Raw genomic sequence first — 27832 nt, 5'->3', positions numbered from 1 at the left:
TCAGAAGAGATACACACATAGTCCAGGAGGCAGTGATTCAGGTGGGAAGGGGCAGGGGTGGTTGAGGAGGGGGGACAGAGCATCTATGAACATCTCTTCTTCCGTTCTCAGAGGGGGTTGCGCTGGCCCAAGGCCACTGAAAAGCCGAATCCAAATATGATTGTTGCTTGTGTTCCAGGCGAGGAAAATAATTTGCCCTTAGCCTTGAGTCCATAGCAGGTCTCAGGCTGGCAGCTCCAAACAGCCCAATGGGGGGGTCAATTTCCACCGATCCTAGCAGACATCTTCTCCATGTTATTATCAATTCTGCGTACCAGCTCTAGAAGTGACAAAAAGATGACCAGTCTGGGCTAAACTGGTATCCTGCTTACGGTCGAGTCCGGTCAACGCAAGAGTCTGTGCACTGCTAGCTCCGCACATACCGTTACGGAATTCTGGCAGCCTGCCAATCGTTGCCAGAATCTCACGGGTCTTCAGGTAGATCAGGACTCCACCAGCGGCAATCAGCAGAATCCCGATCACCAAAAATCCAAAGATGCAGACATCCTCCACGTCCTCAGAGGACAAGACCGCCAGACACATCGTTCTCCACCTGGTCCATGAGTCCTGAATGTATCCAGCGGGCTCCCCTCTGGCTAATCTCCAGGATGAGAAAAAATTAAATTGATTGCGTTGAGAGACCAGCCAGTCAGATCCATAATGTTAAAATTCTGAGGAATGAGATGTAAAAAAAAGGCTCTGAGTCAGACAGGACAAGTAGTAGGCCAAAGTGGGAGGGAGGTGGAATCAGGAAAGCAGAGAAAAATGTCCGCCTTTGTTTAGAAGTAACTCCGGCCTTCTAAATAGAAAAGGTCCCCACAGTCCAACGACACTGAGTCCGTGTGTGAAACGTCTACAGAAACAAACCAGATGCATCATGGGATGGAGGCAGCATTAGCTAACATCTCTGATAGCATTGGCTGGTTAAAAATGACATCCACCCTGTTTTTAGGAAAACTCTATCTTCTGCGCAGCATGTCCAGGTGGAGCTCGCTCTCCCTGCGGAAATCGCGGTAAATGTGACGACGGTCTACTTGGCAACGGGACCTGTACCTGTGACGCAGGTTTCACGGGTACGGCCTGTGAGCTGTGCAGCATCGGGTTCTTCGGACCTACCTGTAAAGGTGAGCAGCAGGCTGAGTGTTTGAGCTGCATCTGATCCGGGTCTCAGCCTCCTGTCTGTGTTCCAGCCTGTAACTGCTCTGAGAACGGGTCATGTGACGACGGGTGGAAAGGAACGGGACAGTGCTTCTGTCAGGACAGTTGGACTGGAGACCGATGTGATGTCCGACAGAGTAAGTATCGCTCTGATAATGCTGGAATGAAGTCCAGTATGGCCACCTACTGTATACATCCTCAGAATCACAAGCTGCAGTATTACAGTAGCAAGAAGAGGGCAGCAGAAGACCATCAGTTTCCTGTGCAGTCCTACATATTATTATTATTATTATTATTATTATTATTATTATTATTATTATTATTATTATTATTAATAATAATAATAATAATAATAATAATAATAATAATAATATGTTATTTCTTATCACCCCTATGATGACTGCGATCATGGGTGGAAATGTTCCCTTGCCCGAACACGAGTCACCAGGACCTCCCTCTGGAGTCAGGTCTGGAGGTGGGGTACGAGAGCGTCTGATGGCCGGGCCTTTACCCGTGGGGCCCGGTCGGGCTCAGCCCGAAAGGGTTGCATGGGCCCCACCTCCCGTGGGCTCACCATCTGCGGGAGGAGCCGTAGGGGTCGGGTGCAGTGTGAGCTGGGCGGCAGCAAGGGGCGGGGACCCTGGCGGTCCGATCCCCGGTTGCAGAAGCTGGCTCTAGGGACGTGGAACGTCACCTCTCTGGTGGGGAAGGAGCCTGAGCTTGTGCGCGAGGTTGAGCGGTTCCGGCTAGATATAGTTGGACTCACCTCGACGCATGGCTTGGGCTCTGGAACCAGAACCCTCGAGAGGGGCTGGACTTTCTTCCACTCTGGAGTTGCTCATGGTGAGAGGCGCCGAGCAGGTGTGGGCATTCTCATCAGCCCCCAGCTTGGTGCCTGCACGTTGGGGTTTACCCCGGTGGATGAAAGGGTAGTTTCCCTCCGCCTCCGGGTGGGGGGACGGGTCCTGACTGTTGTCTGTGCTTATGCACCGAACAGCAGTTCAGAGTACCCACCCTTTCTGGAGTCCTTGGAGGGAGTGCTGGAGGGTGCTCCTTCTGGGGACTCCATAGTTCTGCTGGGGGACTTCAATGCTCACGTGGGCAATGACAGTGAGACCTGGAGGGGAGTGATTGGGAGGCATGGTCCCCCCCCTCTGAACCCAAATGGTGTTTTGTTATTGGACTTCTGTGCTCGTCATGGATTGTCCATAACGAACACCATGTTCCAACATAAGAGTGTCCATATGTACACCTGGCATCAGGATTCCCTGGGCCGCAGTTCCATGATCAATTTTGTAGTTGTATCGTCGGACCTGCGGCCACATGCCTTGGACACTCGGGTGAAGAGGGGGGCGGAGCTTCAACTGATCACCACCGCGGCTCAGGAGGGGGAAGCAGTGCTCCATCAATACTGTGTACAGTGGAGATGGGGAGCTGCTGACCTCAACTCGGGACGTTGTGGGTCGGTGGAAGGAATACTTCGAAGACCACCTCAATCCTACCAACACGTCTTCCGATGAGGAAGCAGAGCTGGTGGACTCAGGGGTGGACTCTCCTATCTCTGGGGCTGAAGTCACTGAGGTGGTCAAAAAGCTCCTTGGGTGGCAAGGTCCCGGGGGTGGATGAGATCCGCCCGGAGTTCCTTAAGGCTCTGGATGCTGTGGGGCTGTCCTGGCTGACACGCCTCTGCAGCATCGCGTGGACATCGGGGGCAGTACCGCTGGACTGGCAGACTGGGGTGGTGGTCCCCCTTTTTAAGAAGGGGGACCGGAGGGGAATCACACTCCTCAGCCTCCCTGGTAAGGTCTATTCAGGGGGCCTGGAGAGGAGGGTCCGCCGGATGCTTTTTGCTTTTTGCGGATGACATGGTCCTGTTGGCTTCATCTGGTCGTGATCTCCAGCTCTCGCTTGAGCGATTCGCGGCCGAGTGTGAAGCGGCCGGGATGAGAATCAGCACCTCCAAATCTGAGACCATGGTTAGGGTTAGGGTTGGGAGTCAGGTCCTGCCTCAAGTGGAGGAGTTTAAATATCTCGGGGTCTTGTTCACGAGTGAGGGAAGGATGGAGCGTGAGATGGACAGACGGATCGGTGCGGCGTCTGCAGTAATGCGGACTCTGCGCCGGTCTGTCGTGGTGAAGAAGGAGCTGAGCCAGAAGGCGAAGCTCTCGATTTACCAGTCGATCTACATTCCTACCCTCACCTATGGTCATGAGCTGTGGGTCGTGACCGAAAGAACGAGATCTCGTATACAGGCGGCTGAAATGAGTTTCCTCTGCAGGGTGGCCGGGCTCTCCCTTAGAGATAGGGTGAGGAGCTCGGTCATCCGGGAGGAGATCAGAGTAGAGCCGCTGCTCCTCCGCATCGAGAGGAACCAGTTGAGGTGGCTCGGGCATCTGGTCAGGATGCCTCCTGGACCTCCCTGGTGAGGTGTTCCAGGCACGTCCCTCTGGGAGGAGACCCCGGGGAAGACCCAGGACACGCTGGAGGGATTACATCTCTCGGCTGGCCTGGGAACGCCTCGGGATCCCCCGCAGAGTTGGCAAATGTGGCTGGGGAGAGGGAAGTCTGGGCTTCCCTGCTTAGGCTGCTGCCCCCGCGACCCGACCCCGGATAAGCAGCAGAAGATGGATGGATGGATGGATGGATGGGTTATTTCTTGGCACCTTTCTAAACACAAGTCACCTTACAAAAAAAAAAAAATCACAAAAGTAAAAAAAAACATTGAAGACATTTGCACAAGACGAACAAAGCAGATAATTAAAATGGTTAAAGACAGTTGACCAAGTTCACCAGATGAGTGGGGATTTGAATAATAGGAGAAGGTCGATGTTCCGGAGCTCAGATGGAAGAAAGTTTCAGAGCGACTGAAGAAGAATGTTGTAGAGGAGGAGCAGGAGGTTGTAGAGGAGGAGCAGGAGGTTGTAGAGGAGGAGCAGGAGGTTATAGAGGAGGAGCAGGAGGTTATAGAGGAGGAGCAGGAGGTTTTAGAGGAGGAGCCGGAGGTTGTAGAGGAGGAGCAGGAGGTTATAGAGGAGGAGCAGGAGGTCATAGAGGAGGAGCAGGAGGTTATAGAGGAGGAGCAGGAGGTCATAGAGGAGGAGCAGGAGGTCATAGAGGAGGAGCAGGAGGCAGAGTGGAGCTGGTGAACTATGGGGATTATATGAAGAAGATTTGCGGGTTCTGATCCGAGCGGCCGGGTTCTGGATGGAACAGGTCCGGTTCTGGATGGAACAGGTCCGGTTCTGGATGGAACAGGTCCGGTGCTGATGGAGGAGTAAACAATGGCGAGGATGGAAGGAACCAGAGAGAAGCCAACACTAGACAGCAGACAGCTGGAAAGTTTGGGTGACAATGGGTGGGTGGTGGAAAAAAATGGAGGTGCAGCAGGAGCAGCAGCTCCTCCAGAGGCAAGTTGTTGGTGGATCATTGATGCGAGGAAGGACAGAGGAGAGAGGCAGAAGTCGGTGGAGTGGAGACCAGTCTGGGGGTCTTGTCATATTATTGAACAGGGAAAAGAGAGATTTGGGATTTCCTTCACTGGAGCAGATTAGACCAGACCAGTAAGTGGATTTTGCTGTCACATCACAAATGGTTGACTCATCTGGTTCAGGGGTCACTCACCTGGTTTACAGGTGAGTCCTCTATAGGTGAAGAATGTGTTGAAGACTAACAGTGTCTGTTTTGTCTCCAGATCAGGTGGTCCAGTGTTCGCCACCCTGTTCTCCCAAAGCCGTCTGTAAGGAAAACAACACCTGTGTATGTCGGCCATTTTATGTAGGAGACGGAAACACCTGTACAGGTACGAACAGAGTGCTTCCATGTAAACGTGGCTAACAAGATTTACAGTGTATCATCTGTGTGATGATGTCCACATGGTTCAGTGTAAAACTAAACTATAGGAATCTGGACCTGTTTAGAATGTTAGAACAGAGGCTAGCTAGCAGTTAGCTTCTACAATGCTAGCAGTTAGCCTTTCACATGCTAGCAGTTAGCTTCTACAATGCTAGCAGTTAGCCTTTCACATGCTAGCAGTTAGCTTCTACAATGCTAGCAGTTAGCCTTTCACATGCTAGCAGTTAGCTTCTACAATGCTAGCAGATACCCTTTAACATGCTAGCAGTTAGCTTCTACAATGCTAGGAGTCCCATGCTAGCAGTTAGTCTTAATGTAAACACGAGACACCTGAAGCGCCTCTGATGTCTCTGCAGTGGTGGATGCCTGCAGCATCTGGAATGGCGGTTGTGCTAAAGAGGCTAAATGTCACCAGAAAGGAGAAAAGGTGAGCTGCACATGTGTGACGGGTTACTCTGGAGATGGGTTCACCTGTCTGCCCGTAGACCCCTGCGTCTCCGTGGACAATGGCGGTTGCCACGAGCACGCTTCCTGCTCCATGACGGCTCCGGTGAGGACGACAGCATGCTTTACCTGTTTACATGGTCAGGTGTCAACAGAACCGACCAACAAACTCTGTGTGTGTGTGTGTGTGTGTGTGTGTGTGTGTGTGTGTGTGTGTGTGTGTAGGGGAAAAAGAAGTGCACATGTAAGGACAACTACATTGGAGACGGAGTGTCCTGCGAGGCTAAGCAAGTGCCAATCAGCCGTTGTCTCCAGGACAACGGGCAGTGCCATCCAGATGCCAAATGTACTGACCTCCATTTTGAAGGTATAACCACAAGGAGAGCGTGGGGGGGGGGTCTGTTTTTCTACATTCTATGGGCCTCCAGTTCTCATCCAGGGTGCAGGTCGGGGACTGCCTCCAGTTTTTCTACAGAGAACAGGTCTGGGCCACCCTCTAGTCCTCGTACCAGGTGCAGGTCCGGGCCCGTCTCTGGTTCTCGTCTGAGGAACAAGTTTGGACCCGTCTCCTGGCCTCATCTTGGAACCAGGTCCAGACCTCCAGTTCTTTTCCCATGGTACATCCAACATGGACAAGAAGTGGATCAGGTGTCTGGAGCCACCTCAGGTTCCTTGACGAGGTCCTGAACCGGGAAAGTCAATGTTTCCCTCTGGGACCTGTTGTCTCCATGACCTAACCTGGAAGGGAATGTATGGATGCGAGACCACCTGATTGTTACCTGAGCAGTGTGTGTAAACTCCATTCCGTGGTGCGTTTGTGTGCAGATGCGACTGTAGGAGTTTTCCACCACCGTTCAAAGCTTGGTTCTTACAAGCTGACCTACGCTGCAGCTGAGCAGGCCTGCATGACGCAGGGGGGCAGCCTGGCTACCTACACTCAGCTGTCCTACGCTCAGCAAGTCAGTGAACACTTCACACAGGCGGACGGGTTTTGTTCGGCCGGGCCGGGTCTGTTGGTGGTTCTGATCCAGTCTCCTACTGCTGGTTCTGTCTCCCTGTGCAGGCCGGGCTGAACATGTGTGCTGCCGGCTGGCTGGACCAGGCCCGGGTGGCGTACCCCACCACCTACTCCAACCCCAACTGTGGATTTGGACACGTTGGCATTGTGGACTACGGAGTCCGCAAAAACCTGAGCGAGACCTGGGACACCTTCTGCTACCGGATCAAAGGTCAGATAAAGATCTGGATGGACGGATGTTTATGTATGATGGATCGACGTCTCATATTGATCCAGTTTGATCGGTTTCAGAGGTGATATGTGAGTGTCGACCCGGCTTCATTGGAGATGGTTTCAGCTGCGTGGGAACCCTCCTGCAGGTTCTACGGTCCACGCCATCTTTCTCCAACTTCCTCACAGTGAGTTATTCCTGCCGATGGCGCTCCAGATCCTGACAGAGCTCCAGGTGGGATCTTTAACTATCCTCTTCTGTAGCAAATCCTGAAGTACTCGGGGACGTCAGAGTCTGGCCGGCTGTTCCTGAACCGGCTCAGCGACGCCTCGCTGCGAGCCACGCTCTTCGTTCCTGACAACGACGCCCTGCCGGACAACCAGGCAAGTCCCATCCAGCATCTGCTCTGGCTTTCAGCCCCGTTGCGTCCTGACCTGTCTGTCCCCGCAGACTCTGTCCCAGCGGGACATTGAGGTCCACCTGTCCGTGGGTCGGGCTCTTCCCATCGGCCAACTGAAGAACGGCAGCCAGATCCAAACACGCGTTGGCAGCCTGACGGTCCTCGGAGTCGCCGACCTGCTGAACCCATCTGCTCTGGTCAGAATCTAACCCACGTATCTGACCCGGCTCTGGTTCTGAAAACTGACCCGTTTTTCCTCCTCAGGCATCCTGTTACATCAATAACCGCTTCGTCACTCTGTCCGACCTTCCTGCCTCAAACGGGATCATCCACATCCTCCAGAGACCCCTTGAAGCCCCGCCCCCCCACCAGGAGGTGAGTGATGTCATGTCATAGTGATGTCATAGTCCTCCTAAGCTGCTGACTGCGACGTGGCACCTGATTGGATGTGCAGATGCTGGCGGTGCCTAAGGCCGGGATGGGGGTGGGCGTGGTGCTGCTGGTGGTTCTGGTGGTGGCGGTGGTCTTTGTTGGGTATCACTTCCACCGACGCAACACCAAATCCTTCCACTTCCACTACTTCAAGGTGAGTTTGTTTACATGTTTACACGTTTACGCCTGGGACAAAGACTAATCCCACAGCCGTTTTACAGCGGAGCCATTGTTGCCGTAGCAACCCGCTGCCATCTGCAGACGCTGACTGCAGGATGGACGTCTGGACTGACGACGTTAGACGACGAACGTATCTTATCTGCTGATCTTTACCTTTGTTTGTTTACATCTTAGTTACGACGAGAAACACGCATGTAGCGGAACGTTGCCGTGTGCGCAAGCATACATGGCTTTTCCAATGTTACAGTAATCTGATTACTCCTGTTACTGGGTTTAGTAAATGGCTGAATGTCTCCGTCTTGGGTCCAACAGGAGGACGATGGCGAGGATGAAGCTGCAGCAGCAAACTGCAGCCACAGCATCTGTAACCCGGTCTATGAATCCGGACCAGAACCGATAAAGTCCATGAAACCTGCCGTCACAGTGAGTCCCACTGCTGATCAGATCCAAGTTGAGTCTCTGAGAAAACAGATTCGGGTACCGAGCGAGGACGACTTTGACTGTCTGCAGGTGGAGGACAAACATGAAGTGGATGGAGGTTCGTATGAAACTTCTGTGGAACAGCGGAGCCCGACCAGAACCTCAGACCAGACGTAGACCGGTTTTACTGCCAGAGCAGGTCCACAGCAAGCTGGACCAGTGGTGTGTTCAGGAGCTGCAGTAAAATCAAGCTGCAGACAGATAAAACCTCATGGAACCAGCAGAAGATTTCTGTCTCTAAAACCTCCAGAACGGTTTCTTTGTGGAAATAAAATCCTTTCAGTCCGATCCGACTCGGTCCGGTTTGTCCTCATAAAGGTCCTGTCGCCATGGCAACAGGGCGACGGCCCAGTCAAGCTGAAGAGCAGCTTCAATGCTCTCCGATCAGAGTTATGGATCCTTGCTTGTCGCTTTATTCCCTGAAGAAACGTTTCTATGCTACATGACGTTTCTATGCTACATGACGCAGAGTTCCACCAGCAGATAGATAGCTCACTTAGAAGCTCATCTGCTCCCCTTACGGGACATGCTGGTTCACGTCCGCCTTCAGTCAACCTGAAGAGCACCTTCAGTGCTCCCCCATCAGAGGGAGGGATTGTCTCTTTATTCCCTGAAGAAACGTTTCTATGCTACATGACGTTTCTATGCTACATGACGCAGAGTTCCACCAGCAGATAGATAGCTCACTTAGAAGCTCATCTGCTCCCCTTACGGGACACGCTGGTTCGCTTCTGCCTTAAGGCCTCGTAGCAGAGTGTACCTACACCCCACCCAGCGTAGCTATACACTGGGGGGGTGTAGGTAGGTGTAGAGTAGGGCGTCAGTGGGAAGGAGTAGGAATGTGAGTCTCTGTAGTGTAAAACAGGGAAGTAGCACCTAGAATGAAGGTAAATCAGAGTAGACAGTAACAGAAGCACCTGCAGATCTATAGATGGTAGGTAAAGGAGTTAGAGATGGATGAGACTTCAGGGCTTTGAGACAAGTTGGTTCAACTCTACTATCTCCTCCCTGTCCACCATCTCCTACCTACTTCCACTCCTTGGTGTGTACTGCCTGCAAGCTTCTTTCCTATCTCCTCCTTGTCTGAACACACTTCCACTGTCTCCTAACTGCCTCCCCTCCGCCGTTCTCTCCTGTCTCCTCCACCCCGCCGTTCTCTCCTGTCTCCTCCACCCCGCCGTTCTCTCCTGTCTCCTCCCCCCCGCCGTTCTCTCCTGTCTCCTCCCCCCCGCCGTTCTCTCCTGTCTCCTCCCCCCCGCCGTTCTCTCCTGTCTCCTCCACCCCGCCGTTCTCTCCTGTCTCCTCCCCCCCGCCGTTCTCTCCTGTCTCCTCCACCCCGCCGTTCTCTCCTGTCTCCTCCACCCCGCCGTTCTCTCCTGTCTCCTCCCTCCCTACATATCCTCTCTAGATAACTCCTGCCTTTTCCTCAGCTAGTTGCACCTCCTGCCTACTCTCTCCTTACCTACCTCAGCTATACACTCTACTACGAGGCCTTAAGGTGGAAGCGAACCAGCGTGTCCCGTAAGGGGAGCAGAGGAGCTTCTAAGTGAGCTATCCATCTACTGGTGGAGCTCTACACCATGCTAGTTATGTAGCGTAGGCTGGTTGCTTAGGATGCAAAGCAATGCTGATGGTCCAGTATAAAAACATACAGACAGGAACTGAACAGGAACCCAGCAGGTCTCCAATTATCAGAGTAACTTCTAACTGTCTGAGCTATTCTGTCTGACATGTGATGGGTTCACTGTCATCATTTTGGCTGGTTTTATTCAGTCCATCTCTCTGTAGAGGACAGAAACTTAGACTGATGGAAGTCAAACCAGGAACACCAGGTAGAACCATGTGGAACCAGGTAATACTAGGTAAAACCAGGTAGAACCATGTGGAACCAGGTAATACTAGGTAAAACCAGGTAGAACCAGGTGGAACCAGGTAATACTAGGTAAAACCAGGTAGAACCATGTGGAACCAGGTAATACTAGGTAAAACCAGGTAGAACCATGTGGAACCAGGTAATACTAGGTAAAACCAGGTAGAACCATGTGGAACCAGGTAATACTAGGTAAAACCAGGTAGAACCATGTGGAACCAGGTAATACTAGGTAAAACCAGGTAGAACCATGTGGAACCAGGTAAAACCAGGTGGACCCAGGTGGACCCATGTGGAACCAGGTAATACTAGGTAAAACCAGGTGGAACCAGGTAAAACTAGGTAAAACCAGGTAGAACCATGTGGAACCAGGTAATACTAGGTAAAACCAGGTAGAACCATGTGGAACCAGGTAATACTAGGTAAAACCAGGTAGAACCATGTGGAACCAGGTAATACTAGGTAAAACCAGGTGGAACCAGGAACACCAGGTACAACCATGTGGAACCAGGTAATACTAGGTAAAACCAGGTAGAACCATGTGGAACCAGGTAATACTAGGTAAAACCAGGTAGAACCATGTGGAACCAGGTAATACTAGGTAAAACCAGGTGGACCCATGTGGAACCAGGTAAAACCAGGTGGAACTAGGTAAAACCAGGTGGAACCAGGAACACCAGGTACAACCATGTGGAACCAGGTAATACTAGGTAAAACCAGGTAGAACCATGTGGAACCAGGTAATACTAGGTAAAACCAGGTAGAACCATGTGGAACCAGGTAATACTAGGTAAAACCAGGTAGAACCATGTGGAACCAGGTAATACTAGGTAAAACCAGGTGGACCCATGTGGAACCAGGTAAAACCAGGTGGAACCAGGTAAAACCAGGTGGACCATGTGGAACCAGGTAAAACCAGGTGGACCATGTGGAACCAGGTGGAACCAGGTGGAACCAGGTAAAACCAGGTGGACCCACGTGGAACCAGGTGGAACCACGTAAAACCAGGTGGACCCATGTGGAACCAGGTGGAACCAGGTAAAACCAGGTGGACCCAGGTGGAACCAGGTAAAACCAGGTGGACCATGTGGAACCAGGTGGAACCAGGTAAAACTAGGTAAAACCAGGTGGACCCACGTGGAACCAGGTGGAACCACGTAAAACCAGGTGGACCCATGTGGAACCAGGTGGAACCAGGTAAAATCGGGTGGACCCATGTGGAACCAGGTAAAACCAGGTGGACCCATGTGGAACCAGGTAAAACCAGGTGGACCATGTGGAACCAGGTGGAACCAGGTAAAACCAGGTGGACCATGTGGAACCAGGTAAAACCAGGTGGACCCATGTGGAACCAGGTGGAACCAGGTAATACCAGGTAAACCCAGGTAGAACCATGTGGAACCAGGTAATACTAGGTAAAACCAGGTGGACCCATGTGGAACCAGGTAAAACCAGGTGGACCCATGTGGAACCAGGTGGAACCAGGTAATACTAGGTAAAACCAGGTAGAACCATGTGGAACCAGGTAATACTAGGTAAAACCAGGTAGAACCATGTGGAACCAGGTAATACTAGGTAAAACCAGGTAGAACCATGTGGAACCAGGTAATACTAGGTAAAACCAGGTGGACCCATGTGGAACCAGGTAAAACCAGGTGGAACCAGGTAAAACCAGGTGGACCATGTGGAACCAGGTAAAACCAGGTGGACCATGTGGAACCAGGTGGAACCAGGTGGAACCAGGTAAAACCAGGTGGACCCACGTGGAACCAGGTGGAACCACGTAAAACCAGGTGGACCCATGTGGAACCAGGTGGAACCAGGTAAAACCAGGTGGACCCATGTGGAACCAGGTAAAACCAGGTGGACCATGTGGAACCAGGTGGAACCAGGTAAAACTAGGTAAAACCAGGTGGACCCACGTGGAACCAGGTGGAACCACGTAAAACCAGGTGGACCCATGTGGAACCAGGTGGAACCAGGTAAAATCAGGTGGACCCATGTGGAACCAGGTAAAACCAGGTGGACCCATGTGGAACCAGGTAAAACCAGGTGGACCATGTGGAACCAGGTGGAACCAGGTGGAACCAGGTGGAACCAGGTAAAACCAGGTGGACCATGTGGAACCAGGTAAAACCAGGTGGACCATGTGGAACCAGGTGGACCATGTGGAACCATGTGGAACCAGGTAATACCAGGTAAACCCAGGTAGAACCATGTGGAACTAGGTAATACTAGGTAAAACCAGGTGGAACCAGGTGGAACCAGGTAAAACCAGGTGGACCCATGTGGACCCATGTGGAACCAGGTGGACCCATGTGGAACCAGGTAAAACCAGGTAATACCAGGTGGACCCAGGTGGAACCAGGTAAAACCAGGTGGAAGGAGGTGGACTCATTAGAACCAGGTGGACCCATGTGGAACCAGGTGGAACCAGGTAAAACCAAGTGGACCCAGGTGGAACCAGGTGGAACCAGGTAAAACCAGGTGGACCCAGGTGGAACCAGGTAAAACCAGGTGGAGGGAGGTGGACTCAGTAGAACCAGGTGGACCCATGTGGAACCTAGTGAAACCAGGTGGAACCAGGTAAAACCAAGTGAAACCAGGTGGAACCAGGTAAAACCAGGTGGAGGGAGGTGGACTCAGTAGAACCAGGTGGACCCATGTGGAACCTAGTGAAACCAGGTGGAACCAGGTAAAACCAAGTGAAACCAGGTGGAACCAGGTAAAACCAGGTGGACCCAGGTAAAACCAGGTAAAACCAGGTGGACCCAGGTGGACCATGTGGAACCAGCTGACATGATGATGCTGGTGGAGGAAAACCAACTTTAAAGCATTTCTTCATGTTCTCTGCTGCTTAGTCCAGTTCAGGGTCTTGAGGAAGCTGGAGTCTATCCCAGCAGTGGTCAGGTGAGAGGCAGGTACACCTGGACACCAGTCCATCGCAGGGCCAGCAGACCATTCACACCCACATTCATTCCTGGGGAAAATGGAACACAGGAAGGCCATAAATATGAAACATGTGTGAACTAAATACATCTCACAGAAACAGGTGGGACTTGAACCAGCTGCTGCTGAACCACTGGTGGCTTGTGGTCCTGTTCTGAATCCACTGCACCACCAAGGAGCCTCCACAGTACCCCACCTTCTCCTGGTGCTTTTATCTCCTTCATTCTGGCTGCTGGACCTGAAAGCCGATGTGCTGATCATAAGGTTTGATCCCAGGCCGTCCACAGCACAGAGCGTCCTCCTGGCAGCCTGAGCTAATCCTCCTGACAGGCTGTGCCTTCACTATGAACACTTTCACCCTTTTACTCTGATCTGACTCTGAAACATCAAGAATGTCTGAAATCCAGTGTCTTTCCCACAATGAGGACTCCCAGACAGGAAGATGAAGCTGCTAGAGGTCCTGCCAGTCCTCCATCAGCCTATCGTCTCACACCGCTCTGCTGTCTCTGGAGTCCAACCTGCAGCTGCTTGATGTGCAGCCCATTGTCCATCATGCTGAGCTGTCCTCTCACACGTTGCTGCTGACTTTGTCTTTCATTTGATGCCTTCAAAGTCGTCTCCTGATCAGCAGCTTGGATCCCAGCTCCACAGATCCTGCAGCTCTTCTCCCAGACACACTGAATCCCTTCTGACAGTCTGAGCTGCTCTGCCACACATGTGATGCCTTCACTGGCATCGCTTTCACCGCTTCCTTCACTTCTCTCTGAAGAAGAAAGAGGGAAATGTTTGGATGTGGAGAGGGAATTAAACCAGCAGCTTCTGGAGGCCCTTCTCCATCACAGTGAGGGATCCTCTCAGACCGCTCAGCTGCCTCTGGACCACTTCTCACGCTTCCATCTTACATCCCAACCTTCATCCCTCAGGAGGGATACTGATACTGGTTCTGATACTGGTACTGATACTGATACTGGTACTGATACTGGTACTGATACTGGTTCTGGTACTGATACTGGTACTGATACTGGTTCTGATACTGATACTGGTACTGATACTGGTACTAATACTGATACTGATACTGGTACTGATACTGATACTGATACTGGTACTGATACTGGTACTGATACTGTTACTGATACTGGTACTGATACTGGTTCTGATACTGGTACTGATACTGGTTCTGATACTGGTACTGATACTGGTACTAATACTGGTTCTGATACTGGTACTGATACTGATACTGGTACTGATACTGGTTCTGATACTGGTACTGATACTGATACTGGTACTGATACTGGTACTGATACTGGTTCTGATACTGGTACTGATACTGGTACTAATACTGGTTCTGATACTGGTACTGATACTGATACTGGTACTGATACTGGTACTGATACTGGTTCTGATACTGGTACTGATACTGGTACTGATACTGATAATGGTACTGATACTGGTTCTGATACTGGTACTGATACTGATACTGGTACTGATACTGGTTCTGATACTGGTACTGATACTGATACTTGTACTGATACTGGTTCTGATACTGGTACTGATACTGATACTGGTACTGATACTGGTTCTGATACTGGTTCTGATACTGATACTGGTACTGATACTGGTTCTGATACTGGTTCTGATACTGTTATTGATACTGGTACTGATACTGGTTCTGATACTGGTTGTGATACTGGTTCTGGAACTGATACTGGTACTGATACTGGTTCTGATAATGTTACTGATACTGTTACTGATACTGGTACTGATACTGGTTCTGATACTGGTACTGATACTGTTACTGATACTGGTTCTGATACTGGTATTGATACTGGTACTGATACTGGTTCTGAAACTGGTACTGATACTGGTACTCATACTGGTTCTGGTTCTGATACTGTTAATGATACTGGTTCTGGGTCTGATACTGGTACTGATACTGGTACTGATACTGGTTCTGATACGGGCACTGGTACTGATACTGGTACTGATACTGGTTCTGGTAATGATACTGGTACTGATACTGGTACTGATACTGGTTCTGATACTGTTACTTATACTGGTACTGATACTGGTACTGATACTGATACTGGTTCTGGTACTGGTTCTGATACTGGTACTGGTACTGATACTGGTTCTGATACTGTTACTGATACTGGTACTGATACTGGTTCTGATACTGTTACTGAAACTGGTACTGATACTGGTACTGATACTGGTTCTGATACTGGTACTGATACTGGTTCTGATACTGGTACTGATACTGATACTGATACTGGTACTGATACTGGTTCTGATACTGGCACTAATACTGATACTGGTACTGATACTGGTTCTGATACTGGTACTGATACTGATACTGATACTGGTACTGATACTGGTACTGATACTGGTTCTGATACGGGCACTGGTACTGATACTGGTACTGATACTGGTTCTGGTACTGATACTGGTACTGATACTGGTACTGATACTGGTTCTGATACTGTTACTGATACTGTTACTTATACTGGTACTGATACTGGTACTGATACTGATACTGGTTCTGGTACTGGTTCTGATACTGGTACTGATACTGATACTGGTTCTGATACTGATACTGATACTGGTACTGATACTGGTTCTGATACTGGTACTGATACTGATACTGGTACTGATACTGGTTCTGATACTGGTACTGATACTGATACTGGTTCTGATACTGGTTCTGATACTGATACTGGTACTGATACTGGTTCTGATACTGGTTCTGATACTGTTACTGATACTGGTACTGATACTGTTACTGATACTGGTACTGATACTGGTTCTGATACTGGTACTGATACTGTTACTGATACTGGTTCTGATACTGGTATTGATACTGGTACTGATACTGGTTCAGAAACTGGTACTGATACTGGTACTCATACTGGTTCTGGTTCTGATACTGTTAATGATACTGGTTCTGGGTCTGATACTGGTACTGATACTGGTACTGATACTGGTTCTGATACTGGTTCTGATACGGGCACTGGTACTGATACTGGTACTGATACTGGTTCTGGTACTGATACTGGTACTGATACTGGTACTGATACTGGTTCTGATACTGGTTCTGATACTGTTACTGATACTGGTACTGATACTGGTACTGGTACTGATACTGATACTGGTTCTGGTACTGGTTCTGATACTGGTACTGATACTGATACTGATACTGGTACTGATACTGGTTCTGATACTGGTTCTGATACGGGCACTGGTACTGATACTGGTACTGATACTGGTTCTGGTACTGATACTGATACTGGTACTGATACTGGTTCTGATACTGGCACTAATACTGATACTGGTACTGATACTGGTTCTGATACTGGTACTGATACTGATACTGATACTGGTACTGATACTGGTTCTGATACTGGTTCTGATACGGGCACTGGTACTGATACTGGTACTGATACTTGTTCTGGTACTGATACTGGTACTGATACTGGTACTGATACTGGTTCTGATACTGTTACTGATACTGTTACTTATACTGGTACTGATACTGGTACTGATACTGATACTGGTTCTGGTACTGGTTCTGATACTGGTACTGATACTGATACTGGTTCTGATACTGATACTGATACTGGTACTGATACTGGTTCTGATACTGGTACTGATACTGATACTGGTACTGATACTGGTTCTGATACTGGTGCTGATACTGATACTGGTTCTGATACTGATACTGGTACTGATACTGGTTCTGATACTGGTTATGATACTGTTACTGATACTGGTACTGATACTGGTTCTGATACTGATACTGGTACTGATACTGGTACTGATACTGGTTCTGATACTGGTACTGATACTGATACTGGTACTGATACTGGTTCTGATACTGGTACTGATACTGGTACTGATACTGGTTCTGATACTGGTACTGATACTGGTACTGATACTGATAATGGTACTGATACTGGTTCTGATACTGGTACTGATACTGATACTGGTACTGATACTGGTTCTGATACTGGTACTGATACTGATACTGTTACTGATACTGGTACTGATACTGGTTCTGATACTGGAACTGATACTTGTACTGATACTGGTTATGATACTGGTACTGATACTGGTTCTGATACTGGTACTGATACTGATACTGGTACTGATACTGGTTCTGATACTGGCACTAATACTGATACTGGTACTGATACTGGTTCTGATACTGATACTGATACTGAAACTGGTACTGATACTGATACTGGTACTGATACTGGTTCTGATACTGGCACTGATACTGATACTTGTACTGATACTGGTTCTGATACTGGTACTGATACTGATACTGGTACTGATACTGGTTCTGATACTGGTTCTGATACTGATACTGGTACTGATACTGGTTCTGATACTGGTTCTGATACTGTTATTGATACTGGTACTGATACTGGTTCTGATACTGGTTGTGATACTGGTTCTGGAACTGATACTGGTACTGATACTGGTTCTGATACTGTTACTGATACTGGTACTGATACTGGTTCTGATACTGGTTCTGATACTGGTTCTGAAACTGATACTGGTACTGATTCTGGTTCTAATACTGGTACTGATACTGGTTCTGATAATGTTACTGATACTGTTACTGATACTGGTACTGATACTGGTTCTGATACTGGTACTGATACTGTTACTGATACTGGTTCTGATACTGGTATTGATACTGGTACTGATACTGGTTCTGAAACTGGTACTGATACTGGTACTCATACTGGTTCTGGTTCTGATACTGTTAATGATACTGGTTCTGGGTCTGATACTGGTACTGATACTGGTACTGATACTGGTTCTGATACTGGTTCTGATACGGGCACTGGTACTGATACTGGTACTGATACTGGTTCTGGTACTGATACTGGTACTGATACTGGTACTGATACTGGTTCTGATACTGTTACTGATACTGTTACTTATACTGGTACTGATACTGGTACTGATACTGATACTGGTTCTGGTACTGGTTCTGATACTGGTACTGGTACTGATACTGGTTCTGATACTGTTACTGATACTGGTACTGATACTGGTTCTGATACTGTTACTGATACTGGTACTGATACTGGTACTGATACTGGTTCTGATACTGGTACTGATACTGGTTCTGATACTGGTACTGATACTGATACTGATACTGGTACTGATACTGGTTCTGATACTGGCACTAATACTGATACTGGTACTGATACTGGTTCTGATACTGGTACTGATACTGATACTGGTACTGATACTGGTTCTGATACTGGTTCTGATACGGGCACTGGTACTGATACTGGTACTGATACTGGTTCTGGTACTGATACTGGTACTGATACTGGTACTGATACTGGTTCTGATACTGTTACTGATACTGTTACTTATACTGGTACTGATACTGGTACTGATACTGATACTGGTTCTGGTACTGGTTCTGATACTGGTACTGATACTGATACTGGTTCTGATACTGATACTGATACTGGTACTGATACTGGTTCTGATACTGGTACTGATACTGATACTGGTACTGATACTGGTTCTGATACTGATACTGGTTCTGATACTGGTACTGATACTGATACTGTTACTGATACTGGTACTGATACTGGTTCTGATACTGGAACTGATACTTGTACTGATACTGGTTATGATACTGGTACTGATACTGGTTCTGATACTGGTACTGATACTGATACTGGTACTGATACTGGTTCTGATACTGGCACTAATACTGATACTGGTACTGATACTGGTTCTGATACTGATACTGATACTGAAACTGGTACTGATACTGATACTGGTACTGATACTGGTTCTGATACTGGCACTGATACTGATACTTGTACTGATACTGGTTCTGATACTGGTACTGATACTGATACTGGTACTGATACTGGTTCTGATACTGGTTCTGATACTGATACTGGTACTGATACTGGTTCTGATACTGGTTCTGATACTGTTATTGATACTGGTACTGATACTGGTTCTGATACTGGTTGTGATACTGGTTCTGGAACTGATACTGGTACTGATACTGGTTCTGATACTGTTACTGATACTGGTACTGATACTGGTTCTGATACTGGTTCTGATACTGGTTCTGAAACTGATACTGGTACTGATTCTGGTTCTAATACTGGTACTGATACTGGTTCTGATAATGTTACTGATACTGTTACTGATACTGGTACTGATACTGGTTCTGATACTGGTACTGATACTGTTACTGATACTGGTTCTGATACTGGTATTGATACTGGTACTGATACTGGTTCTGAAACTGGTACTGATACTGGTACTCATACTGGTTCTGGTTCTGATACTGTTAATGATACTGGTTCTGGGTCTGATACTGGTACTGATACTGGTACTGATACTGGTTCTGATACTGGTTCTGATACGGGCACTGGTACTGATACTGGTACTGATACTGGTTCTGGTACTGATACTGGTACTGATACTGGTACTGATACTGGTTCTGATACTGTTACTGATACTGTTACTTATACTGGTACTGATACTGGTACTGATACTGATACTGGTTCTGGTACTGGTTCTGATACTGGTACTGGTACTGATACTGGTTCTGATACTGTTACTGATACTGGTACTGATACTGGTTCTGATACTGTTACTGATACTGGTACTGATACTGGTACTGATACTGGTTCTGATACTGGTACTGATACTGGTTCTGATACTGGTACTGATACTGATACTGATACTGGTACTGATACTGGTTCTGATACTGGCACTAATACTGATACTGGTACTGATACTGGTTCTGATACTGGTACTGATACTGATACTGGTACTGATACTGGTTCTGATACTGGTTCTGATACGGGCACTGGTACTGATACTGGTACTGATACTGGTTCTGGTACTGATACTGGTACTGATACTGGTACTGATACTGATACTGATACTGGTACTGATACTGGTACTGATACTGGTTCTGGTACTGATACAGGTACTGATACTGGTACTGATACTGGTTCTGATACTGTTACTGATACTGTTACTTATACTGGTACTGATACTGGTACTGATACTGATACTGGTTCTGGTACTGGTTCTGATACTGGTACTGGTACTGATACTGGTTCTGATACTGTTACTGATACTGGTACTGATACTGGTTCTGATACTGTTACTGATACTGGTACTGATACTGGTACTGATACTGGTTCTGATACTGGTACTGATACTGGTTCTGATACTGGTACTGATACTGATACTGATACTGGTACTGATACTGGTTCTGATACTGGCACTAATACTGATACTGGTACTGATACTGGTTCTGATACTGGTACTGATACTGATACTGGTACTGATACTGGTTCTGATACTGGTTCTGATACGGGCACTGGTACTGATACTGGTACTGATACTGGTTCTGGTACTGATACTGGTACTGATACTGGTACTGATACTGGTTCTGATACTGTTACTGATACTGTTACTTATACTGGTACTGATACTGGTACTGATACTGATACTGGTTCTGGTACTGGTTCTGATACTGGTACTGATACTGATACTGGTTCTGATACTGATACTGATACTGGTACTGATACTGGTTCTGATACTGGTACTGATACTGATACTGGTACTGATACTGGTTCTGATACTGGTACTGATACTGATACTGGTTCTGATACTGGTTCTGATACTGATACTGGTACTGATACTGGTTCTGATACTGGTTCTGATACTGTTACTGATACTGGTACTGATACTGTTACTGATACTGGTTCTGATACTGGTACTGATACTGGTACTCATACTGGTTCTGGTTCTGATACTGTTAATGATACTGGTTCTGGGTCTGATACTGGTACTGATACTGGTACTGATACTGGTTCTGATACTGGTTCTGATACTGTTACTGATACTGGTTCTGATACTGGTATTGATACTGGTACTGATACTGGTTCTGAAACTGGTACTGATACTGGTACTCATACTGGTTCTGGTTCTGATACTGTTAATGATACTGGTTCTGGGTCTGATACTGGTACTGATACTGTTACTGATACTGGTACTGATACTGGTACTGGTACTGGTACTGATACTGGTACTGATACTAGTTCTGGTACTGATACTGGTACTGATACTGGTTCTGATACTGGTTCTGATACTGGTAATCATACTGGTTATGATATTGGTACTGATACTGGTTCTGGTTCTAATACTGGTACTGATTCTGATACTGGTACTGATACTGGTTCTGATACTGTTACTGATACTGGTTCTGGTACTGGTTCTGATACTGGTACTGATACTGATACTGATACTGGTACTGATACTGGTTCTGATACTGGTTCTGATACGGGCACTGGTACTGATACTGGTTCTGATACTGTTACTGATACTGGTTCTGGTTCTGATACTGGTACTGGTACTGGTACTGATACTGGTTCTGATACTGGTACTGGTACTGATACTGGTTCTGGTTCTGATTCTGCGACTGATACTGGTTCTGATACTGGTACTGATACTGGTTCTGGTTCTGATACTGGTACTGGTACAGGTACTGATACTGGTACTGGTTCTGGTACTGGTTCTGATACTGGTACTGATACTGGTTCTGGTTCTGATACTGGTACTGGTACTGATACTGGTTCTGATACTGGTACTGATACTGGTTCTGGTACTGATACTGGTTCTGATGCTGGTACTGATGCTGGCTCTGGTTCTGATACTGGTACTGGTACTGATACTGGTTCTCATACTGGTTCTGATATTGGTACTGATACTGGTTCTGGTACTGATACTGGTTCTCTATACTGGTACTGATACTGGTTCTGATACTGGTACTGATACTTGTACTGATAGTGGTTCTGATACTGGTACTGATACTGATACTGGTTCTGATATTGTCACTAATACTGATTCTGGTACTGCTACTGGTTCTGATACTGGTACTGATACTGGTTCTGTTACTGGTACTGATAGTGGTACTGATACTGGTTCTGATACTGGTACTGATACTGATACTGGTTCTGATACTGGTACTGATACTGGTACTGATACTGGTTCTGATACTGATACTGGTACTGATACTGGTTCTGATACTGGTTCTGATACTGTTACTGATACTGGTACTGATACTGGTTCTGATACTGGTACTGATACTGTTACTGATACTGGTACTGATACTGGTTCTGATACTGGTACTGATACTGGTACTGATACTGGTTCTGATACTGGTACTGATACTGTTACTGATACTGGTACTGATACTGGTTCTGATACTGGAACTGATACTTGTACTGATACTGGTACTGATACTGGTACTGATACTGATACTGATACTGGTTCTGATACTGTTACTGATACTGGTACTGATACTGGTACTGATACTGTTACTGATACTGGTTCTGATACTGGTTCTGATACTGGTACTGATACTGGTTCTGATACTGGTACTGATACTGTTACTGATACTGGTACTGATACTGGTTCTGATACTGGAACTGATACTTGTACTGATACTGGTACTGATACTGGTACTGATACTGATACTGGTTCTGATACTGGTACTGATACTGATACTGGTACTGAAACTGGTTCTGATACTGGCACTAATACTGATACTGGTACTGATACTGGTTCTGATACTGGTACTGATACTGTTACTGATACTGGTTCTGATACTGGTACTGATACTGGTTCTGATACTGGTACTGATACTGGTACTCATACTGGTTCTGGTTTTGATACTGTTACTGATACTGGTTCTGGTTCTGATACTGGTACTGATACTGTTACTGATACTGGTTCTGATACTGGTAATCATACTGGTTCTGATACTGTTACTGATACTGGTACTGATACTGGTTCTGATACTGGTACTGATACTGTTACTGATACTGGTACTGATACTGGTTCTGATACTGGTACTGATACTGGTACTGATACTGGTTCTGATACTGGTACTGATACTGTTACTGATACTGGTACTGATACTGGTTCTGATACTGGAACTGATACTTGTACTGATACTGGTACTGATACTGATACTGATACTGGTTCTGATACTGTTACTGATACTGGTACTGATACTGGTACTGATACTGTTACTGATACTGGTTCTGATACTGGTTCTGATACTGGTACTGATACTGGTTCTGATACTGGTACTGATACTGTTACTGATACTGGTACTGATACTGGTTCTGATACTGGAACTGATACTTGTACTGATACTGGTACTGATACTGGTACTGATACTGATACTGGTTCTGATACTGGTACTGATACTGATACTGGTACTGAAACTGGTTCTGATACTGGCACTAATACTGATACTGGTACTGATACTGGTTCTGATACTGGTACTGATACTGATACTGATACTGGTACTGATACTGATACTGGTACCGATACTGGTTCTGATACTGGCACTGATACTCATACTTGTACTGATACTGGTTCTGATACTGGTACTGATACTGATACTGGTACTGATACTGGTTCTGATACTGATACTGGTACTGATACTGGTTCTGATACTGGTTCTGATACTGTTACTGATACTGATACTGGTACTGATACTGGCACTGATACTCATACTTGTACTGATACTGGTTCTGATACTGGTTCTGATACTGGTTCTGGAACTGATACTGGTACTGATACTGGTTCTGATACTGTTACTGATACTGGTACTGATACTGGTTCTGATACTGGTACTGATACTGGTACTGATACTGGTTTTGATACTGGTACTGATACTGGTACTCATACTGGTTCTGATACTGGCACTGATACTGTTACTGATACTGGTACTGATACTGGTTCTGATACTGGAACTGATACTTGTACTGATACTGGTACTGATACTGGTACTGATACTGATACTGGTTCTGATACTGGTACTGATACTGATACTGGTACTGATACTGGTTCTGATACTGGCACTAATACTGATACTGGTACTGATACTGGTTCTGATACTGGTACTGATACTGATACTGGTACTGATACTGGTTCTGATACTGGTACTGATACTGATACTGGTACTGATACTGGCACTGATACTCATACTTGTACTGATACTGGTTCTGATACTGGTACTGATACTGATACTGGTACTGATACTGGTTCTGATACTGATACTGGTTCTGATACTGGTTCTGATACTGTTACTGATACTGGTACTGATACTGGTTCTGATACTGGTACTGATACTGGTTCTGATACTGGTTCTGATACTGGTTCTGGAACTGATAGTGGTACTGATACTGGTTCTGATACTGGTACTGATACTGGTTCTGATACTGGTTCTGATACTGGTTCTGGAACTGATACTGGTACTGATTCTGGTTCTGATACTGGTACTGATACTGGTTCTGATACTGTTACTGATACTGGTTCTGATACTGGTACTGATAATGGTTCTGATACTGGTACTGATACTGGTACTCATACTGGTTCTGGTTCTGATACTGGTACTGATACTGTTACTGATACTGGTACTGATAATGGTCCTGGTACTGGTACTGATACTGGTACTGATACTGGTACTGATACTGGTTCTGGTACTGATACTGGTACTGATACTGGTTCTGATACTGGTTCTGATACTGGTAATCATACTGGTTATGATATTGGTACTGATACTGGTTCTGGTTCTAATACTGGTACTGATTCTGATACTGGTACTGATACTGGTTCTGATACTGTTACTGACACTGCTACTGGTACTAATACTGGTACTGATACTGGTTCTGATACTGTTACTGATACTGGTTCTGGTTCTGATACTGGTTCTGATACTGATACTGGTACTGATACTGGTTCTGATACTGGCACTAATACTGATACTGGTACTGATACTGGTTCTGATACTGGTACTGATACTGATACTGGTACTGATACTGGTTCTGATACTGGTACTGATACTGATACTGGTACTGATACTGGTTCTGATACTGGCACTGATACTCATACTTGTACTGATACTGGTTCTGACACTGGTACTGATACGGATACTGGTACTGATACTGGTACTGATACTGGTACTGATACTGGTTCTGATATTGATACTGGTTCTGATACTGGTTCTGATACTGGTACTGATACTGGTACTGATACTGGTTCTGATACTGGTACTGATACTGGTTCTGATACTGGTTCTGATACTGGTTCTGGAACTGATACTGGTACTGATACTGGTTCTGATACTGTTACTGATACTGGTTCTGATACTGGTTCTGATACTGGTTCTGATACTGGTTCTGGAACTGATACTGGTACTGATTCTGGTTCTGATACTGGTACTGATACTGGTTCTGATACTGTTACTGATACTGGTACTGATACTGATACTGGTACTGATACTGGTTCTGATACTGGTTCTGAAACTGTTACTGATACTGGTTCTGATACTGGTACTGATACTGGTTCTGATACTGGTACTGATACTGGTACTGATACTGGTTCTGATACTGATACTGTTACTGATACTGGTACTGATACTGGTTCTGATACTGGTACTGATACTGATACTGGTACTGATACTGGTTCTGATACTGGAACTACTACTGATACTGGTACTGATACTGGTACTGATACTGGTTCTGGTACTGATACTGTTACTGATACTGATACTGGTACTGATACTGGTTCTGATACTGGTTCTGATACTGTTACTGATACTGGTTCTGATACTGGTACTGATACTGGTTCTGATACTGGTACTGATACTGTTACTGATACTGGTTATAAATCTGGTTCTGATACTGGTTCTGGTACTGGTTCTGATACTGGTACTAATACTGGTAATGATACTGGTTCTGATACTGTTACTGATACTGGTACTGATACTGGTACTGATACTGGTTCTGATACTGTTACTGATACTGGTACTGATACTGGTACTGATACTGGTACTGATACTGATTCCGATACTGTTACTGATACTGGTACTGATACTGGTTCTGATACTGGTTCTGATACTGTTACTGATACTGGTACTGATACTGGTTCTGATACTGGTTCTGATATTGGTACTGATACTGTTACTGATACTATTACTGATACTGTTTCTGATACTGTTACTGGTTCTGATACTGGTTCTGATACTGGTACTGATACTGTTACTGATACTGGTACTGATACTGGTACTGATACTGGTACTGATACTTGTACTGATACTGGTTCTGATACTGGTACTGATACTGATACTGGTTCTGATACTGGTACTGATACTGATACTGGTACTGATACTGGTTCTGATACTGGCACTAATACTGATACTGGTACTGCTACTGGTTTTGATACTGGTACTGATACTGATACTGGTTCTGGTACTGGTACTGGTACTGATACTGATACTGATTCTGATACTGGTACTGATACTGGTACTGATACTGGTACTGATACTGGTTCTGATAGTGGTTCTGATACTGATACTGGTACTGATACTGGTTCTGATACTGGTTCTGATACTGTTACTGATACTGGTACTGATACTGGTTCTGATACTGGTACTGATACTGGTACTGATACTGTTACTGATACTGGTAATGATACTGGTTCTGATACTGGTACTGATACTGGTACTGATACTGGTTCTGATACTGGAACTGATACTTGTAGTGATACTGGTACTGATACTGGTACTGATACTGATACTGGTTCTGATACTGTTACTGATACTGGTACTGATACTGGTACTGATACTGTTACTGATACTGGTACTGATACTGGTTCTGATACTGGTACTGATACTGGTACTGATACTGGTTCTGATACTGGTACTGATACTGTTACTGATACTGGTACTGATACTGGTTCTGATACTGGAACTGATACTTGTACTGATACTGGTACTGATACTGGTACTGATACTGATACTGGTTCTGATAGTGGTACTGATACTGATACTGGTACTGATACTGGTTCTGATACTGGTACTGATACTGGTTCTGATACTGGTTCTGATATTGGTACTGATACTGGTACTGATACTGGTTCTGATACTGGTACTGATACTGGTTCTGATACTGTTACTGATACTGGTACTGATACTGGTTCTGATACTGGTACTGATACTGGTACTGATACTGTTACTGATACTGGTACTGATACTGGTTCTGATACTGGTACTGATACTGGTTCTGATACTGGTACTGATACTGGTACTGATACTGGTTCTGATACTGGAACTGATACTTGTAGTGATACTGGTACTGATACTGGTACTGATACTGATACTGATACTGGTTCTGATACTGTTACTGATACTGGTACTGATACTGTTACTGATACTGGTACTGATACTGGTTCTGATACTGGTACTGATACTGGTACTGATACTGGTTCTGATACTGGTACTGATACTGTTACTGATACTGGTACTGATACTGGTTCTGATACTGGAACTGATACTTGTACTGATACTGGTACTGATACTGGTACTGATACTGATACTGGTTCTGATAGTGGTACTGATACTGATACTGGTACTGATACTGGTTCTGATACTGGTTCTGATACTGTTACTGATACTGGTACTGATACTGGTTCTGATACTGGTTCTGATATTGGTACTGATACTGGTACTGATACTGGTTCTGATACTGGTACTGATACTGGTACTGATACTGGTTCTGATACTGTTACTGATACTGTTACTGATACTAGTACTGATACTGTTTCTGATTATGTTACTAATACTGGTTCTGATACTGGTTCTGATACTGGTACTGATAGTCTTACTGATACTGGTACTGATACTGGTTCTGATACTGGTACTGATACTTGTAC

General features: G+C 46.3%; 1 protein-coding gene across 1 annotated transcript in view; it reads left to right on the top strand.

Annotated features, from left to right (window-relative positions):
* Positions 1 to 8637, top strand: part of stab2 (stabilin 2) — a gene marked incomplete at both ends in the record, with an annotated part of 190280 nt that extends 181643 nt beyond the window's left edge. The window contains 12 exons of the mRNA XM_079263431.1: positions 4889 to 4996; positions 5406 to 5599; positions 5809 to 5860; positions 6319 to 6452; positions 6557 to 6722; positions 6803 to 6909; positions 6986 to 7105; positions 7173 to 7319; positions 7387 to 7497; positions 7577 to 7708; positions 8047 to 8272; positions 8498 to 8637. Coding sequence (XP_079119557.1) covers positions 4889 to 4996; positions 5406 to 5599; positions 5809 to 5860; positions 6319 to 6452; positions 6557 to 6722; positions 6803 to 6909; positions 6986 to 7105; positions 7173 to 7319; positions 7387 to 7497; positions 7577 to 7708; positions 8047 to 8272; positions 8498 to 8637 — 1637 coding nt within the window. The remainder of the gene's footprint in view (positions 1 to 4888; positions 4997 to 5405; positions 5600 to 5808; positions 5861 to 6318; positions 6453 to 6556; positions 6723 to 6802; positions 6910 to 6985; positions 7106 to 7172; positions 7320 to 7386; positions 7498 to 7576; positions 7709 to 8046; positions 8273 to 8497) is intronic.
* Positions 8638 to 27832: the final 19195 nt, after the last annotated feature.

This window comes from Telmatherina bonti, assembly GCF_933228915.1.
Source record: "Telmatherina bonti genome assembly, chromosome: 23".
In the NCBI taxonomy this organism is placed as follows: Eukaryota; Metazoa; Chordata; class Actinopteri; order Atheriniformes; family Telmatherinidae; genus Telmatherina; species Telmatherina bonti.
The sequence above is the reverse complement of the archived record's forward strand: the minus strand, read 5'-3'. Positions and strand labels throughout refer to the sequence as shown.